This window comes from Perissodus microlepis, chromosome 8 (genome assembly GCF_051167445.1).
Source record: "Perissodus microlepis isolate ML-2025 ecotype Zambia chromosome 8, ASM5116744v1, whole genome shotgun sequence".
Taxonomy (NCBI): domain Eukaryota; kingdom Metazoa; phylum Chordata; class Actinopteri; order Cichliformes; family Cichlidae; genus Perissodus; species Perissodus microlepis.
In genome coordinates, this window is record NC_140468.1 from 6,806,493 (window position 1) to 6,827,134 (window position 20,642).

Here is a 20,642-nt window from a genome sequence, read left to right on the forward strand (position 1 = left end):
TCACTACATATTAATGGTCATCCACTTCCTTCTGCAGGAGCTCTTTGTCTCTAAAAGCACATTTCAAGGTTCATGTTAAACTTGGACTCAAGTAGAGTAGCTTTGCATTATTCAGTTTAAAATAATCCTTGTTTTTCTCATACTGGTCTTTGTTACAGCCCCATAGACTGTTTTAGGGCCTCTGGCTTTAAGCCATCCTTCTTCTGATTGGTAAACATAAGGTCTGTGGGACTGCCGTGTGCCACATGTGACCATATAAGGGATATCCACGCTCACTGAACTAAAACAGAGTCCAGAGTGAGGATCAAACTATCTGCTTAGAACACTTTGAAGCATCAGCTTTCGTCATTTATAAATATTGATTTTACTATTCGCAATTTTGGTATGTTTTTATCTTAATATAAGGATCCCCTGATGTATCAGTATAAATATGACAGAAAATGATGAAAAGCACAAAATGTCCATCTTAAAAGTTGTTGAAAACAGGAATTTCCCTTCTATCTTTTCTACATGTAAAGACACACCCAAATTCCTACAATGATTTCAGTGTGACAGATGGCGATAAAACTAACTTCCTGACTTCCTTATTGCACAGAGGAACTTGTTAAACACCGTGCGTGTTATTGTTTTTGACATGACTGCACAAAAACAAAGTTTCCACAGGACTTGATGGAGTCCCATTGCATGACCAAATTTGAACCAAGCTTTAGCGTTGGGCAATATGGCCTCACATTTGACTGGAATACTTTCATATACAGGGTCATGTGACATCAGCCCAAGGCTGTTAAAAACATGTTCTGCAGAAATATGTGGCCCTCCAGCACACCTGCATTTGCAAAAGGTCCCAAGCCTGTGAAACACATCTTGCTTAGTCCCTGTTGGAAAGGAGAGTCATCACACCAAATACCAAGACTACAAGACTCGTAGCGCTCACCACATGTCATTAAGACGCTTGAGGGACTGGTCCTCTCGTATATCAGAGCTATTGTGTCAAATCAAACCTTATTACAGCTTGCTTCCTTAGACCACAGTATGTGCATTAGCAAACATCTCTATATAGGGTAGGCACTGCACGGCCTGTTTGTTGTGTGTCCACAATGGAGACAAACATATCAAGAAGACTAGCTCTGTGTTACAGTCTCAAAACGGAGGTAGTCCAGCAGGTGGTGGAAGAATAATCCTCTCGAAAGTGAAGTCAATTATGATCAACCCTGCACACCCACTCCATGCCCTGGAGGTTATCAGCCAAAGACTCAGTGCACCACAGTGCAAGCTGCTATAAGACTGTAATGCACAATAATACTATTCGATCCAGGTTTGCATGTTATTGGCAGTTGTATTTAATTGTTTATATATTATTGACTTTATTAGGAATTAATATTGTTTTACTGAGGAGATGACTCTTTGACTGTGAGGTGCCGGGGTGTGTGTACTGCAAAATAAGCATCTGGTCTTCATCAGCCTTCCAGGGACTGATGATGAAAATTAGCCGGTATGCCTGTGTGTGCCATGGCTATGGAAGAGGATTAGGGCCACTGGAAAAAAAAAATCTGAGAAAAAAGTCAGAATTCTGACTTTTTTCTCAGAATTCAGGAAAAGAAGAAAAAAAAAAGAAAAAAAAAAAAAAAGATGTGCCCACTTTTTTTTTTTTCCCCAGTGGCCCTAATCCTCTTCCTTTGTGAGTAAAATGAACATTATCTGGTGTGAAAGGCTTAAAATAAAAGACAACCGAATCAAATACACTGACATTTATTTCAATACAGTCATTCATACATAATGAGACGAAATAAATACAAATCAGGAAATAACAGTATATGCAGTATATGCAATTTTCCCTTTGCATATGATATGTTCTGCATATCGCAAAATGGAGTTCAGTACATCTTCAACTTATTTTTGTTCTTTGCAGACCCCAGAGAAGGATTATGATTCTCAGTTCAAAGTCAAAAATGAAAGAAAAGGGGGAAAAAAAAAGATCATAAACACAGCTGGGTTTTTAGTTTAGGGATAATTTAATGTGGCTGAAGATATCAGAGCTCAAATAACTCAGCTGAAATATCCATTTAACAGTCATTTCCGAGTGCAAATATGCAAATTACGTTTTAAACTTTATAAACACTCATCTCAAATCTTCATTTTTAATGTTTTTGCCACACACTTTTTATTAAATTATTTCATCAAATGCATGAATAAGCAGCATAAACAAATCTCCTCTGTGAGCCTTAACAATTGCCTGTTTAATCACACATATATAGAGAAACATTCCACAAAGCGCTCATATTTACACTAATCTAATTTTTTTTATTGATCAATCAAATTTTTTTATTGCATGATTATGGGTTTAAAAAAAAAAAAAAAAAAAAAAAAAGTTTTGGCCCCGTAATAGTGAGATATCATGGGAAAACTGTAACGCTTAAATTAAAAAAAGAAGGCACAATCAAGATCTGTTAATCAAAACATTTCTCATTATTCTACAAGTACAGTACTAAATATTAATGCTGGAAATCATGTCTGAATAATTTGTGCATTGAGAGCAAACAGAAAACATACTGTGGATCACTTCTGTGTAAACATGATGGTTAAGAAGACATTGATGTGACAAGCAAAGTAAACAGCGTGAATGGTCACTTTTCCACTGCACAAACTTGTAGCAGGAACCAAGTTTACAGGAAGTCCCCATTCTTACAATCTGTGGAGATCCTGAATGCACCCAAAAAAAAAAAAAAAAAAAAAAAAAAAAAAAAAAAAAAAAAAGAGCGAAGGGTAAGACAACGCTATGTTTTCTGCTCATACCTTGGTTTTTCTCTACTGATCGGTGCATTACAGCTTTTACCAGACTAGTATGCTTTGGTTCAGGAAACTGAAATAAGTCTTTGACGCAGTCTCCGAGACTTTCCATCTTGATTTCGGTCTCAGTTTCAAAATTATTAAACCACTAGTTAAACTATGAATCTGTGAAACCAGATGATGATGGTTGTCATTCGTTTTATCCACTTAAATTTTACAATTTGAAAGACTCCTAATCTTCTTTGTTCAAATAGGTTTGGGGGTTTTTCAAAGATTTTCTTGCTCTGAAACTAAAAAAGTAGTGTTTCATAGTAGTTAAGAACCTCTAAGTACAGGCTCTTATCCTAGAGTAGATACTGATCCAGAAGCAGTCCTAGAAGAGGTTCTACGGGAGTGGGTGTGGGGATTCCTGAGTTTAGAATAAGTAATGGTGCAAGCTACTTATTAGTTCCCGCAGTGGAAAACTGCCAACTCTAAAAAATGTTTGGATACAATAGATTGGCAGCACCCTCGACGTCTGACCTGGCCTTTTTTGATGTCGTGGCTGAATCAGAAATCAGAGAGGTATTTAAATCACTGGTCAGTAACATTTGGCTGCATCATGTGAGCAGCACGAGGCTCTGAATGCCTCTAAATTAGTGCAAGAGAGTCTAGCTACTGTAGCACTGTGACTTCAAATACCTTCATCTTCATGCTTGCTTTAAGTCAGTTAGGGCAGGCAAACTCATAATTGCACTTGAGGTTACATCATGTGAAAGCTAAATTTTGTTTTCTTTACTCTCCACCAGCTTACGTTTAACAGTCTGGCCCCGTGGCTCACAGCTCAGCACTGTCCCTACTGACCGTGCTCAGTCCTGCAGATCCCTCTCCATGTATTTCCTCATCCGCTGACAGCGAGGACAAGACTGCTCATCAGCCTTGCAGCTTATGTGAAACAAAGCTTTGCAATCTTCACACCTGGGCAAGAGAAAAAACAAACCAAATTAAAAGGCACTGTGGACACAATTTCCACACCACTTCTAGTAAAAATACTAATGACCACAGTTAGCATATGTTAAAGGTTTTGTTTTGCTTTTCCACAAACTTAAAGTATGATTTTCACAAAAGAATTTCTCAGTCAGTTGACGGTGTCAGCCTTAAATCCTCCGATAGAGAAAATGTGTTTCCCCAATAATTTCCACACATATAGGTGTTATTTGTATAGCTTTGGAGACACAGATTTTAAGATGTTATCAATATTTTAAAATGAGGTACAGGACAAGACAGTCATTTATATTAGAACAGTTTGAATTCACGTTCTATAAAGCGCTTCTTTGGTAAAGCCGAGCGAGTGGTTGCCGTTGTCACACTATACCTTAGGCTCCTTCAGACTCACACCCACTCTCACTCAGAAGCTCAAAGCCCCCTTGGACTTTCTCCACACTAATGAGTACATTGTAATTTTCAAAGCCACCAGACAGCAGTTGCTAATCTAAATCTAAAGTGTGTTTTCAGGTATAATTACTATTTTTGTCAGTGGAATCTGGCTGGTTTGACAAGAGTGCAAAGACTTCAGTTCCACTTCAAAAAAAGCACATGAAAACAGGGCATTGAGGGATTTGTAAATGAGAAGATGGATCTCGTAAGTAATGCGTTACTTGACTGGGAGCCAGTGGAGATTTATGAGGGTGAGTGTGATATGTTCCCCGAGCTTAGTGCATGTTAGAAGCCTGGCAGATGAGTTCTGGACATACTGGATTCTGTCCAGGGCTTTGCGGGAATTTCCGAAGAGGACCCCACTGCAGTAAGCCAGCCGGGTGGTAACAAAGACACGGATGATCGTCTGTTACAGATTTTGTGTGACTGATGTCAAGAGATGTTCATTAGGTTGGTGACAAATCCCATATGAGCCTGGAAGTAGTGATGGTAGTGAGACCTACTAAGATGGATGGTTTGGAGATGGTGGCACCGGCAGAGTTGCAGGTAGACAAGTTAAAATGCTAAAAGTTTCAGTGCGAGTGAGCAGGACAGACAAGTTTATTGTAACAGAAGGACTGTTCAGGATGAGCGTTTTGAATACAACGTTAGAGAGGCAAAGCCGAGATGGTTTGGACATGGAGCTGCCAGACAGGAGGAAAAGCGGAAGGCCACAGAGAAGAGAAGGAGGACATGCAGCAGGTTGGAGTGACAGAGGAGGGTGCTAGATATGGGGTGAGATGAAGGCAGGTGATCCACTGTGGCGACCCCTAAAAGTAGCAGCCAAAAGAAGATCATTTTGGTCTGTGTGCTTTATTAAAAGTGTTTTCTACGTCTCTCTGGTAGATTGTGTCTTGCTATTCATATTAACAAGAGGGCTTCAGTTTATTTTTGTCCTGTTTACACTTTATGTAGCCCACGTTAAAAAGCGACAGACAGTGGCGACTAAACAGAACACTGAAAACACAAACAAGGGAAAGGAAGTCACACAGAAGAACAGGATGTTTAAAAAGTTGGAGCTGGTGTTTAGCATTTAATTTAGAATATTTGGACAACAAGGCTGGCCTCATTGTGGAGACTTTTTCCTCTTTCTTTTTAAAACTATTTTGTTTTAGGGTTCAAACAAATAAAAAGAATGAGGAATGAAGAGAGATGCCTTTGGAAAACATACCTTGTGGTTGTCTCAAACTGGAAGGGGAAGATTGTGTCATCAGAGTGGCATATCTGACAAATGTAGCCACGCTGGGTGCAAAGGTCACAGCTGAACACGTGATTAGAGGTATGTTGCACCAGCCTGCGCAGAAAGTTTACATACTGGCCCTCTGCTACCTGACAAAAAAGAAATAAAAAAATACAGATGCCTATATGTAGGTATTTTAAGGTGGCAGATCCTGTATGCAATGAAAGCGGGCCAGAAGGTTACCTGTCGCAAGTCCTTGACACTGTACAGGTGGTTTGACTCCAACAGGTAAGTTCGCTGCCCCATTCTAGAGAAATGGAAGGAGAAGAAAAAAGGTAAGGTGTTTAACATGTTTTATAGTATTTAAATTGATTGTTCCTATTAAAAAGAAATTCAATAGGAACAATGTAGCCTAGAGTAATTTGTTGTTATTGCCAAGGCATTCTGCCAAACACCTCGCTTGGAGTTTCTTGCAGGCTCCACTGCGGCAGGTACGCAGATATTCACCCAGAAGGCATAGCTTCTGCCTCTGCTCGTGGGCCTGACCCATGGACTCTGTGTGCGCAACCAACTCAGGGTTCAGCTGCTCCAGGTTGAGCAGAGGCTCTTGTTCTACCTGCTTCAGAAGCCACAGGGCTTTCTTAGACACCTGCGCAGACAAACAAGTGTAAGCAGTCTCATGAGGCTGACATGTTGCTTCAAAATGTTCAGCAATTTAAAAAAAAAAAAAAAAAAAAAGACAAACTAGAATATTTAGTTATGAGTGGATTAGAATACATAAAACAAACCCGCACAGAAAAACTGTGAAAGGACTGTACTGTCAGTTAGCCTGGAGGAAATGCAAATAGTCTGTACTGCCATTTAACTCTATTCCAGCAGATGGCGCTGTGTGAACAGTTTCTGTGACAAACAGCAACAACCAGACTTTTTGGTCTTAGAAAGAGGTGACCTCAAAATATAAACACTGTGTTAGCACATTTAGTACATATTAGCCTAATCCATTCTTCAATTCCTGATTCAGGTTTGCACTGTAATAAATCAATGTTTGAATCAAACCTCAAAACTTGCAAGTAATAATAAAAAAAAAAAAAGGTTACTCATTCATATTCATGACAGTGATCACATTTATGCTCATAATTAGTGTATGTGAATATAAATATTTCCTTAATTAAATTTGAGATATTAAAAACTGAAATGGCATTTACTTTTTGACTTGATTGTTTTAGCAAAGCCATCTTTTTATTTAACCTCAGAGGTCACAAAACAGTTAAGTTGCAAAAAAACAAACAAACAAAAAACAAAAAAAACCCCCAAATATTAGAAAACATTTTTGTAGTTTCAAATGAGACTCAGACCTTTAAGATGCAAGTTCATAGAGTTTGATGTAACACATTACACAGTGTGCTTCATGCTTCCAGTCTGCAGCACTTGTGTTAATACCCAAGGCCAGTTTCTTCAAATGACACTAAGCTTTCATCTAAATTAGCAGGTAGGAAGTCATATATATGTTTGTTTTTTCTAATTGCTGTAACAAATTTGTAACAATTTTTTAATAGAAGTTTGTTTGCAGATAGTTACGTGTTGCACCTACCTCTCTTTGGGCGACATCCCAGTTGTGTACCATGCGTGAGGGGATGATGGAGGTGTCACCTTTGTGGCATGACTCACAGTAGTACTGCCCAGAGAACTCGCATAACCTGGCTCTGCCCAGTGACAGTCCAATCTTCTGAGGACAGCCTGCAAGACACAGCAAAGCACAACTCAGTCTGAGTCACATCCACTCTCACAATGAGTCGGATTCCTCTTCCCGTAGACTCAATCAGTGATACATTATTATTTACAAGGCTATGCTTGATCTGCTCCACGTGTCGGAAGTTGCTGTCTTTCATCCCCCCCCCCTACACAGGCTGTAAACTTCATATGAGAGGCTAAAGGTGAGAAAATGTAATCACTGCTTACTATTATAAACCAAACAGGTGCTAATCATTAACTCATGGCACATTCCAAGTTTGCAAATAGCTCTTTGTTCTTCAATACTGCCGCTAACAAGGCGTCGCGTTGGCTGAAGTGATGTTTGCATTGCCGTTTGTTTGTGGATCTGTCAACGGGATTACGCAAAGAAACACCTGACCGAGTTTTAAGATACTTGCTGGAAAAGTGGGACAAAAGCAAAGGAATAATACTTTAAATTTCTTTTGGGAAAATAGGTGGATCTTAAAGATAGGTTTTATTGGTTTTGGGGTAAAAGGATCGTAAAAAATACAACTGAACGACAAGATCAAGTCTTAGACTCCTAGGCAACATGCTGATTTTTATCATCACACTCAAAACCAAACTAAACACAACAGGAAATGAACAGACAAGTGCAAATCTTCCATAATCTCCAGTTTTCTTAATGTAAAAGTTTCTTCTTTTTTTTTTTAAGTACATAAAATGACATTATCTACTGGTTTATGGATCCTGGATTTTAAAGTTTCAGCATTATTGTTTTGGCTGTCAATATATTAGTTTTGCAGAGCCAGAAGTGAACAATATTTGAACAAGAGGTTGAAGTGCAAAGTTATTAGCTAACACAAGCAAGCTCAAGCCATAGGCTCACACACACAGACGCATCTGCAATGATCAGTACCACACAGCAAGTCAGGTCTATTAAAATGTTCCAAAAGGCACATTATAAACATTAGGCCATACCCTTAACTTTAAGCTTTAGTCAAATGCAAACAAATGCGTTATTAAAGCATTCATTTACTGTAAAGGTTATTAATGAAGGACGAAACTATCCAAGAGTCCAAAATTGTGTTAGTTCGAGGATGTAAACATGGTTTTTAATGCTGTTAAGTTGAGAATTTTAAAACAAGGTTGATTTTGTCCGTCTCAGACTGCTGAAGTCTTAAATTTAAAAAATTTTTTTTTTAAAAAATGGCGTGCTCAAACCCAGTAAAGGGTTTTGACCCAATCACTTACACTAGAAGTGCAATGAAAGGCTTCAACTTTTGATACTGCAGACAGGATGGATTACCACAACAAGCAAAATCTGCTCGATTTTACATCAAACAGGCTTCAAAAGGTTTAAAGATATTTTTTTAAATTCTAACATTACCTGCACATTTGAAGCCCTGAGTGTCCAGGCCCTTCTCTGAGGGAACTTTGAAAAGGTGAACAAGAAGTGCTCCATCTTCTTTAAGCCTATGCTGCACCAGTCTGTACAGATTTCCAGTCGCTTCCAAAGGTACCTCAGAGCCTTCACACTCCCCGTTCTCCAGGTATGAGTCAAGAGCATCTCGGATAAACTTCCTCCAAAAGCGAGCCTCCTTGTCATTCTCTGCTCTAAATCTAAGTGTTTCTCGAATTGTCAGGAGCTTGAAAAAGGCTGGTCCCCCCTGAGAAACATCAGGTACCACATCCCGGATTTCCTCAACAGGGTAGTTTAGCCGCTGTAGCTTCCTTCCTTCTTTTACGAGAAATCCTTTCAAGGTCTCCAAGGAGAGAGAGAAAACCATACGTTCCCACGTCCGGGCCTCAGGATCTGTGGAGAAGTACAAAACAGCTTCTTTGATGGAATCTGTTTCTAAATTTGTAGTCGATGTCCAGTCAAATTCCTGCTGAGGAGGAGATGGAGAATCCTGCCCTCCACAAGCATCAGAACCAGACGGGCCTTGCTCAGGGCTGGAAGGGGACAAGGGTGGCGAAGAAACTGCACGTTCATCCACACCATTCTCACACCCGGTGTGCAGCACCTCCCACTGCTCGTCATGTGGTACTGGTCGGCTTTTGTTGACAGCCTCAATAATCCGGTCCACCCAGTCCTCAGCTTCGTCACGATTGGCCGCCCGGAGGTAAAGCCGTTTTCCGGGAAAGGTCAAGTCAAAGCGGCCCTCAGATGAGGTGATGTGAACGTCTTCACATCGCACCAGGGAGCAGTTTTCGCAGCATGTCCGTTCATCTGCATTCCCATATAGGCGGAACTCAAAGGGTGACAGCTCGCAGTAGTAGTCGCGCCATAATCCTACGGCGCTGCGTCGTTCTAGGTGACCGAGCTTCAGCAACCCTCGAAAGGGGTTTGACAGCCCTGGGAAAAACACATAGATGACATTGTCGTGTTTTCACACTGAGAAGGCCTCTTTTATATCCATGTTTACTAGCTGAGCTATACATACAGAAAATTAAGCCACAATTGAACCTTTTGCATTATTTTGAGCAAAGTTGCAGGGTTGTCATAAATAAAAAAAATAAAAAAATAAAAAGTGGACTGGTTTTCAATGTAGCTGTCAACTGTGTGTTAAAACCTAAAGACTAAAAGAAAAATCCTCATTAGGACAGGGATTTGTGTCTATGTAAGAAACTATATTATTGTTTGTTAATGTGTTATTACATTAACGTCTGGTAATTCTATGACATTTAGGCCACGTTATATGGTAATGCAAATGTAACATAAGTAATCTAACAAATTACTTTCCCCAGAAAGTAATTCTTCCCTGGCAAGTCCTCTCAACTTGCTACAACACAGTGATGCAATGTAGAGAAAAAAAAATGGAGAAGGAAATGGGGTTACAAGAAAAAGAACAGGCCGATACGTGAGCTGACATTGGATTTCCAATCAACTATTACATGACTTCAGAGTTCCTGTTAGCAGCGCGAAAATAAAATGAAAAGAAGGCTTGGAATTAAAGTTGACATCCCCAGTGGGATAATTTCACCAGCCAACATTCTCCATTATTTGCTTCAATAGATAAGTTAACATTGACTCACAACACAGTTAAATAATCTAATCTGTTGATGTGAATGACTGAGATTAGCTACTCATGAACAGTCCCATTATTGACAAAATGATTTAAAAAATAAATAATAAGCATAGTCCATATGCTTTGTCACAAAATGTCCCATGACATGCTTCACTATCTGCGCTGTTAACGTTACTGTGTTAAACTCTTTCACATTATTTCTATTTTTAAAACAGGCCATGGGACTCATCCAGGTGACGTCCTGCAAATGTAGTAAAATCACATTCCACAGTGATATGGCCACACGCCAAGCATTATGTAACAGCAGGCGTTTTCTCTTTTGAGACCTGAAGGAAATTACCTGCTGGGAAAATCTGGGGGCGTGGCTTTAATCTCATTCCACGCTTTCTAGTGCTCCCGGACTTTAGTGCAGTATGTTACTTCATTCGTAATCCCTCAGTGGCCTGTATTGACCAGGTGTGCGCACACTGCAGGTACCACTAGAAGTGCTGTGGAGCAACGATTTTACATGTGGGCTTCTGTTTAGTTTGTTCTTTAACAGCTCTGTCTCTTTCACTTGAATGCAATGATCTACTTGTGATAGAAACAGTTTGTTCAGAGAAACTCAGTTGGCAGGATTCTGAAACTCGGGCAGTGAGATTGCAGAGATTCCCCATAATTACTTATTCCTTCATTTATGCATTTTTCTGATATCGCATAAAAGTCTCGCATCTTTCCTTGTCATACACAAGCTTGTAGTGCACAATTACAAAAAAAAAAAAAAAGAAAGAATCTTTATTATGTTCTCACATTGAGCAGTGACTGCTGTGAATTATGCCCAGCGCCCAAAACTCTTTTCATACAACCGTTTATCATAAGTTTTACACTCAAAGCTTGGGGGACAGGGGATGGTACCTATTTGTCTGCGATGGACGACACTTGGACGTGACGGCGAGATGCTGGGCTCAGGTGCGGGAGGAGAGACAGGTGCGTCATCGCTGTCCGGCAAATTCTCCAGATGGGGCTTATAAATGTCATCGTCTGAGATCCAAGAATAAGAATGCTGCAAAAAGCAGGAGAGGATGTTTTATTTAGCATTGGGAACCAAAGGGTTTCATTTGCATGTTAATGGTAAGTAGCAGAGAGCAGTTTGCAAAAATGGTTCCCCTTTTATCATGTGTCATTGGTGTTAGTGGTGTAGAAGCTATAAACAGTGGTCTCTAAACGGTCATGTGAATTTAAGCACAAATGTGTCTGTCTTGACTAATGTTAAGAGATTTTCCTATATTTATGTAAAACACTAAGAAATATCTTTAGCTTTTCCCATTCAGAGATCACAATTAAGAGTTATTTTCACTCTAGGCACTTGCTGGTATAGTATGGCTACTTTCTGTACTCCATTTTATTAACATTTCGCCACAGGACTGGTTTCATATCACTACCAATTTGCCTTCCGGCAGTATTCTCACAGTCTATTAACACTGAACACTAGAACAGCAGGTTGGTGTGTTTTTGCTGTGCCCATGTGGGTTTCTGCTGCGTGCTTAAGCTACTTCCCACAGATCAGAGAGGTGTTTTTCAGGTAAAATGTCGCTGTGGATGTGAGTACTATAGTAAGACTCAGTACTCAGTCAATAAAAGTTAGCCCTAATTAGACAAGGAGTTAGATGATGGACGGACGATGGATGGATGGACAGACTCAGTTAGTAAAACTAATGCGACTACTCACCATTTTGTGAGGGGTTTTAAAATGGAAACAATAAACACAAAATAACATTTTCCCATTATTTATTACAGAGATTGTGTTGTTTTTTTCTCCATGCATTATTCAAGATTCAAGATTAAGAGTTGAACATCCTACTTGACATTTCATGCAACAAATATCAAATAGGTTTTTTTGCGTTTTATGTAATCAGCAACCACAGCATTTATGAACTGATATGAGTGCATTTGACAAATTTGCATTAAGGCCAGATAAAGTTTGTGGTTTTGCTCAAATAACGGTTACCCTCTATAGAGATGTTACACTTACTGATAGTGAATCTGAAGATGACTTTCTGCTCAAGATGCTTGTAGAGCGACGTGGGCACTGATGAACTGCAGAATCTGCGTTGGTTTTTTCAGAGCTTTCTGTTGGCTTCTCTTCCTGGACAGGCTCAACAGTGACACTTACTTCCTCCACAGGTTCTGCAGGTTCACTGACTGCTGAGACAAGACATATGTCCGAGTGCAACTCTGAAGAGGCACTTTTGCAGACTTCAGTGGGACACTTATCATCATCAGATGATGGCAGCTCAGTGGTTGTTTCTGGTTGCTCTAAATCAAGCTGTCCAAAGTTTGGAGGCTGGTACTCAGAAGCCTGGGGCTCACTGTCACTGATAATACCCTTCTCAGAGAACTGAGAAGGACCCATGCTGGAGACAAATGAGTCTTCCTGTGTCGAGTCCTGACTGCAGTGTCCGCTCTCCCGGAAATCAGTCAGCGAGCTGCAGAGATACAGACAATTCAAAACATGTATTCTACTTCAAGTTAAATAAAAGAAAAGCTTTTGTTGACGAAAGACCAAAAAAAAACAAACAAAAAAAAAAACAAAAAAACCCTCTGCATCCAAGCTGCTAATTTTATATACTGTTTATTGGCTGCTTTTCAGTCCCGTGCCAGAGCCCATATTGGGGTGGATGTGCACATATCTTTCAGTTTTATTGGAGGCTATTTCCTGCCAATGATTAACACATATCTGGTGCTCTAGTGATTATTAGAACAACAGGATGGTGTATGAGGGACTGACTAAAAATATACTACAAGATGGGGCTCATTCAGGTGCTAAGAACAAAGTTATTTAACTCCTATTTGCTCCAGAATGATTAAAAATTGATTAAAATGTATACATACTCTTTCTGTGGCCTCTTGGTGCAGATGTTGGGATTAATGGCTGCTTCCAAGTCACATGAAGACCAATGCTCTCCTGTCGGGCTGCGGGGGTCCTGTCCCTGCAGAAGGCTGTCAGAGCTCAAGCTGGAGGACAGCTGAGAGGAGCCTGTGGTATCCAGGCTTAAATTAGAAGAACGAAGAGCAGTCTGACTCCCTTGTAAAAGATCTGATCCCCTCCCCACTAAAACTGGGCAGCCTCTCTGTACATCCAGTGCGTCCGAAGAACCCGATGACTGAGACACTGTATCCCAAATTTCCTTCCATATCGGCTTGGAGGTGGGAGGGTCTCCACCATTGAGGGGCAGGTCGAGTAAGTCTGCCTGGGACAAAGGGCAGAGTCCGGCAAGAGCCAGAGGCGTGGTGGTCCACTCATTGAGGACAGATGACTTGTAAGACAGGCTGAATGTGAGGGAGGCCAGACCCTGGAGGTAGCTGAGCAGAACCTCTCGCTCCTCCGGGTTCAGGAGCAAGGCACTGGGCTGATAATGGGCCTGCAGCTTGGAGTCTTCACGGAACAACGATACGAGGTAGCACTCCAGGAGGCCGTGGTTGAGGGCCAGGCGCAGCCACGCTCGGCAGCGACCCACATCAGTGCCCACAAAGCTTATCTTCTCCAGCTCTGTGATCACATCACTAGGTAAAGAAAGAGTGTGATAAACATATTGCATTTTCACAGAATAATACCTTAAATCAGTCATACTTAAACTTAAGAACGGCATCACTCAATATGAACTCTGAAAATCTTCAGGGACACTTCTAACCCTTTACTGAAAACTCTGAATTAAACACAAGACTCGGATTAATGACCTCCTGAGGTTTCTGTTCTTCATTTCATTTGATCAATCATCTCTGTTATTCTGTGTAATTCTCTATTAACAGCCTTTTTTTGCCATCTGATAATGATCAGTCAATTTTTTAAATTTTTAGTCTTGTACTTGTTTTGTAAATGGAAATATTAAAACTTGAAAATTACTCAGGGAACTCAGAAGATTTTAACTTCAAGCTCAACAACTGTAAATTTCTCACTGACCACACAGACAACCTGCATACCTTCAATACCCAAAAGGAAGCTGAGGGCCAGCCTTTGGGAATCACTGATTTGAATTTCTCAATAACATTGTTATTGAGAAGATTGAACATTGTATGTTCACTTTTCTTCTTTGCAGCCACCACATGCTGCTTTAAAGAGACACACACATACACATGAACACACACCAAAACCCCCTCATCCAGGAGACACAATACTGTCAGAATTCTTTTTGCCTCCTGGAAGATAGTCTTCCAAGAAGGAGATTAATGTATACCTTATTTTATTGGCAACCTGTGCAGGGTGGACCCTGGCAGTCACCCTCTGATAGCAGGCCTTAGCCCAAAAAAGTAGTTGTCATGAGATTACTCGATTAATCAGTGGAATAATTGTTAGAATACTTATTCAAGTTGCCTCAAGGCACTTTGCATAAGGTAAAGACACTACAATAAAATGAACCTGAAGTCTAAGATAAAATCTCCAAATGTATTTTTTCCAAAGGGAAAAAGTCCAAAACCCCCCAAGTTTAGGAATAATTGTGCCTTGGTTCTGACTTACCGGTGGGTGACACTCTTGAGGAGGCTCCAGAAAAAAGGCTGAGGGAGGGGTCCACGGTCCCCTTTCCTACTGCTGCTTCGAGACTCTGAGCGGATGTACTTGCTCTTGATACCGTGGATGAAGATGGCCTCCAGGGCACAGCAGAGGAGGTTAGCATCGGAATCATCACTGGTGACTACCGAGTCTGACGCTACATATCGTTTCTGCAGGGCCTTGAGCGACTGCGCCAACTTCTCTTTGATCTAAGAAACAATACGTGGAAGAGGAAAAAGATTTTAATAAAACACATTCCTCAACTGGTTCTGATGGGAAGCAGCTGTCAAACAAGAAAGAAATTCCTGTTCAACCACATACATAGAAAACATCTTCAAGCATTAACTGGCACTTTTTTTTCTGCATTTCATTCCACAGTGTGATGACAAACAAGCAGTTTGAGATCAGCTGTGATGATATGACACTCAACCTGTATATAACCTCCTGTCACATGTCACCCACTGTCAGCTGATGGGGAAAAAATAACAAGCACATTACAAACAGACCTACATTATGTAAAAGGTTAGAGGACAAAGGCAGCTTCTTTTGCAACACACAAGAAACTTAGTGCTCTTGAGCACTGAAGAACTCTTCCTTTGCGGTGCTTGACTTGTTAGAAGAAAAACATCTACAGGTCCAGTTCCAAGCACCTGGACATATACAGTACATTAATGCAGCGGGGTTATTTCCTGCAAAACTAGAATTACAGGGTTTTTCCACGGTCCACGATGGGCCAGACAAGCACAGTTTGTCCAACTATACTCAAAGCAATGACTTTGTTTCACCTTACCTAATGATCTGAGGTCTCAAAGCTTTGTTAACAAACCATAAAAAATATTTACATTTTTTTAACTCATTTTTTCCTTTCATTGAAACATCTGAAAAACACATTTGAAAAAAAGCCATAACCCTGGGGTTTTCCTGGCGTCTGGAGGATGACTACACACGACTGGTCCATAGTTATGGAAAATAAGATTTGTTATCTAAGCTAACAGAAGTTTCTCCCTGTTATTTTTAGCTATTTTATAAACAAATTTAAAAAGACGTATTTTAAACTTGGGTAAAATAAGCCTCACTTTAAAAAAAATACTGGTTACAAATATTTGTAATCATAGATCTGGTTACTTCTCTTTGGTGAAAGGTCAAAAACCTCTTTAGTGGGTAGCCCTACCTATGACTCAGGCTTCCTACTGTTAAAGGATAATTTACGTCTTCATTTTTATGATCCTAGGAAAGCCTAGTTGGAACACTTCTTTAATTGAACCCTCTGGGCATTGTGGAGGAATATAAATACCTTGGAGTACACAAAGACAATAAACTGAACTGGGTTAAGAACACCACTGCACTCTACAGTAAGGGCCAGAGTCGTCTCTATTTTCTGAGGCGGCTGAGGTCTTTCAACATCTGTCGGACAATGCTCAGGATTTTTCTGATTTTCTGTTAGTCTGTTGTGGTCAGTGCTATGCTGTTGCATGCTGGGGCAGCAGGTTGAGGGTTGCAGATGCCAACAGACTCAAACTGATCCGCAAGGCCAGTAATGTTGCAGGAAGGGTCGTGTCTGAGAGGTGGATGGTGTCCAAGATAAGGACAATGCTGAATAATACCACTCCATTACATGCAGGCTAGTCACAGGAGCACGTTCAATGAGAGACCGAGATTACCAAAAAGCACACTGCACCACACAGGAAATCATTCCTGCCTGTGGCCATCTCCCTGTACAACTCCTCCATCTAATATACTGTAAACACTGCAATAGTTACACCCTTTAACACACTCTCTACAGTAAAATAACAAATGACAAAGTTCACAGGTTAGAGTTAAATGTCAATCATATATATTTACCTCTGTAATATTCTTGATATTTATAATTGAGCAATTTGTATATGTTAGCGCTGTTTCTTAAATTTGTAACCTTTGTAGCATATTGCATTATCCATTTAGTTTGGTCTGTTACTGTCTTGGAGCAACTTTAACACACATAATTTACTTAGGGATTATAAAAGTATTCTGATTCTGAAGTCTACCATTCAGGCTAGAGTTAGACAGGGCTCTCAAAGAGTAGCCCACAGACTGGTGGCAGCTCTTGGCAGTTAAGAACACAGTTTAAGTTATACAATCATATACAGTGCACAGCAAATCTCTGCAAGCCATCATAACAGATTGAATATGAATGATGTTGAGGAGTTTAATTGTGGTTAGTGGTTAAAAGAAAACCCCAAACACATTTGGAGCAATAACATGTTTAACATAACAGCTTTGATGGTGAGAGGTGACCGTCTCACTTGTTGTCATTATTTAGATTCAAGAAACACAGGGTGATTCATTAAAATCTCAGAGTTATAATCAATTCTCAAAAATAATCACACTGAAAATAAACTAATGCCGCATGTATCAAGTATAAGAAAGCCAATGTGTGAGTTAAAATATTAAAAGTAAACAGCAAATATTAGCCACAAAAAGTACTAACAGCAAGTTCCTGATTCCTGACACGATCACCCAGGCCTGATGCGTCAGTTATGTCTATGAAAAAATCTTGAAATACTTCTGAAATATGTGAAACTATTTCACATTAATTGTTCAATATTTGACTCTTGGGTTAATTTATCAAAGTAAGTAAGACCCTCTGAGACAAAACATGTCCCCACTGATCCAAAAGAATAGAACTTGTTGCAAGTTTCTTAGGTTAACCTTCATTCAGTCTTTCAATGCAGGTCCCCTAAAGCATGCACAACAGCAGCAGAGAGGTCCATTTGGGCCTTTTTTCCCTTCCTATTTGTACCAGAAGACCTCCTGTAGTCCTGGGTGGGACTACACCTATGCAAGACCAGCTTCACCATTAAACATAATGAAAATCCTCTGTTGATGAGCTTAGCACCGGGATTATGATGCATTTCCTCTGCTGCATCCACTATTAGTGGCGTATTGAAAACAGGCTGTGCTGTTGTCGTTTTGTTTTTCTTTTGGAGCACCCCATGTCCCCCACAACCTAAACATCAAGGGGGTACTTTGCATTACAACAGCGGTCCCCAACCCCCGGGCCTCGGACCGGTACTGGTCCGTGAGTCGTTTGGTACCGGGCCGCGAGAGTTGAGGCTCAGGTGTGAAATGTATGGTTTTCAGGGTTTTTTATCGGTTTTCAGCATTATTTTATTATTTTGTTATCGTTTTTATCGTTAACTCGGTTTTCCTGGGTCTTTTCACGTGTGTTATGAATAAATTTTCTTTTTTTCGGTACCGGTACTAGTTTTATTTTGTTGTATTTATCCGCGACACCTTAAAGGCCGGTCCGTGAAAATATTGTCGGGCATAAACCGGTCCGTGGCGCAAAAAAGGTTGGGGACCGCTGCATTACAATACTACTTAAATATCACAAGCCAACTCTCACGCTGTCTCACCAGCAGAGGAAGGAGCCGGACAGAAGTGAAATCCGCAACGTGAAACGAGCTGATTCTTACCTTTTTAACATCCTTAGTCTCGTGTGGAGCTTCAGTCTGCGTGGCGAGCATGGCACCTCCTGGAATAAGTTACTCCAACATGGCACACTGAAACACACAAAAAAAGACCTGCCCTTTTTGCACTTGCAGGCTTGACTAACAGCGACCAAACGAGTCGTGCGAGTTTGTATCCTGAATATGGCCACGCCTTCGAGCCAGACATGTGACGAGAAGGAAACGAGTTTCCCTCCTCACATCGAGTTTCCAGAATTTCCTATCACGAGGCTGTGCTCTGTGACATTATCTGCCATTCTGCCATTTCATGCTTTCTGTGAGTAGCCCTCTAAGTCATGTGAAGCACTGATTAAAGAAGACGTCTGCAGGGAAGTAGCTTCTTACTTCCCCAATAAAAACTGAGAGGCACTCTGAGAACTAATTAGCATGTAATCCAACCACCCTGACATCATCACATCCAAATAAGATTGCGTTAAATACATCAAGTGCTGGGCTATCAGCAAACAAAGTACTGTTTACCAAACAGTGGCTGGTTAATAGTTTCGTTTTAAACACCCAAAGCGACATTTAGAAGCATTCGTTTTCTCTGCAGACGCTTTGCAGTGACGAGCACTGGGCGTATGTGCATTAATGACAGAAATGCACGACCGAAACACTGTAAATTAAACAAATAAAATAAAAAAGCAATTTAAAAAAGCTGTGTAAATGACGAAATGTCTATCAGCTATGTAATAATATTAAAATCAGACGTTGTCGGCGGCTTTTACTAGCTAAGTTTTGCTTACCGAAACAAACAGCCTGGCTAACAGATCGAAAAACAAGCGCGTGTCCTCCTTAAATTAACGTAAACACGTGAGCTGCACGTTAGAGGCACAAAAATCCGTGCAGTCACTCTCCATCGCTTCCAAAACACCTAAAAATAGAGCAGAAGTCAGCTCGACTTTAGACGCTCGACTGTCACCATCCAACTGAAGACGAAGTGCATCATGGGAACTCAGACTAGTGATGCGTTCAGGCTCCATCACAAATGCTGTGAAACTGGGCTTGTTCTCATGGATTCTCTTCTTGTCGATCTTTTTCTTCTTCGTGAGCTTCTTTATGATTTTCTTGATCTTCTTCTCATTCTCCTCCTCATCCTCTTCAAGGACACAGTGGATCATCTATCTCACCCTATCTTAAGCATCTTCTTCTGACACACCAACCCTCTGCATGTTCTTCTTCGCTACACCCAAGAACGTCCTCCGGGGTCTTCCCCTTTTCCACGGAGCTCCATCTTCAACATCCTCTGCCCAGTATATGCAGTATCTCTTGTCCAAACCATCTCAGCCTTATCTCTCTAACTTTATCTCTAATGTACTTGATCTGAGCTTTGTCTCTGACATGCTCATTTCCAGTCTGATTATTTGCACAGAAAACCTTAACATCTCCAGCTCAATCTCATGTCTTTTTGTCGATGTCACCACCTCCAAACCATAAATCATAGCAGGTCTCTTTCCTGTCTTGTAAACTTTCCCTCATGGCTCGTACCTCTAGGTCCTTTTCCACCTGCTACCTACTCTCACTACAGATCGCAATGTCATCTGCGAGCATCACAGCCAATGGAAACTCTTGCCTGAACTTATTCCTCAGTCTGCATGACAAAAACAAAACAAACAAACAAACAAACAAACAAAAACATAATTTATTGACATTATTTGTGTCACTTGCATGCCTACCCTGCCACTGACATTAAAATTATTCTTCATGAATTGTAAAAGTGACCTCCTATGTTATTTAATCTGACTTAGAAGTGACAAATTATAGCTATTAGCTTTATGACTTTTACATTAAAACAAAAAACAAAAGACAAAAATGGCTATTTTGCCCTTCTGGATGATAAAATGGTTTATCACCCAGAAGATAAACCATTCTATCATGGTATTTGTACAGGGTTAAACCCAAATAGCTTAATAACATGAAAATAACAAAAATACACGAAAGTAAAAAGCTCAATTAAATAGAAAAAAGTAAATAGAATAAAATTGTTTTATCTGTTATGTACGCTTTTAGCTTATTTATATAAGGATTTAATGTGGCAGGAGTTACATAGAGCGTGTTTGCATTTCACCATCTAAACGAGCTCCAACTCAAGTTGATTTCCAATCCTCTGGCGAGATTTCATTTTTACTGTCGACATATTTTTTGTGTCTTATGGTTTCCGGGTTATTTTTTATTTAAGAAAACACATTAAAAACGAACAAAATCAACATGCAGACAGTAGGTTAACTACTAACCTTAACTAAAGGTAAACAGAAGCGGTAATAAAAACAAAAAAACAAACAAAAAAACCCCCCCAAAGTAGAAGCTGTAGTTTACGAGTAACACTTAAAGACGACATAGTGGTTCTATTGTTGTTGAAGCAAGAGAACTTTCTGTTCTCCGTTCTCAGCTCCTGCTCCGCTAAAGACTTTTCATAACACACTCTGTAACTTATAAACTACTCCACCGCATAGCCTCACCAC

General features: G+C 40.2%; 1 protein-coding gene across 1 annotated transcript; it reads right to left on the reverse strand.

Annotated features, from left to right (window-relative positions):
* Window positions 1-1,733: 1,733 nt before the first annotated feature.
* plekhm1 (pleckstrin homology domain containing, family M (with RUN domain) member 1) lies at window positions 1,734-19,138 on the reverse strand. Its single transcript, XM_084937233.1, has 12 exons — window positions 18,927-19,138; window positions 18,148-18,234; window positions 14,660-14,901; window positions 13,036-13,707; window positions 12,176-12,629; window positions 11,059-11,206; window positions 8,523-9,491; window positions 7,014-7,159; window positions 5,878-6,071; window positions 5,666-5,729; window positions 5,414-5,571; window positions 1,734-3,744 (listed from the first exon to the last, which is right to left on the reverse strand). The coding sequence occupies exons 2-12, from the start codon at window positions 18,196-18,198 to the stop codon at window positions 3,636-3,638; spliced, it is 3,207 nt and encodes a 1,068-aa protein (XP_084793359.1). The 5' UTR covers window positions 18,199-18,234; window positions 18,927-19,138; the 3' UTR covers window positions 1,734-3,635.
* Window positions 19,139-20,642: the final 1,504 nt, after the last annotated feature.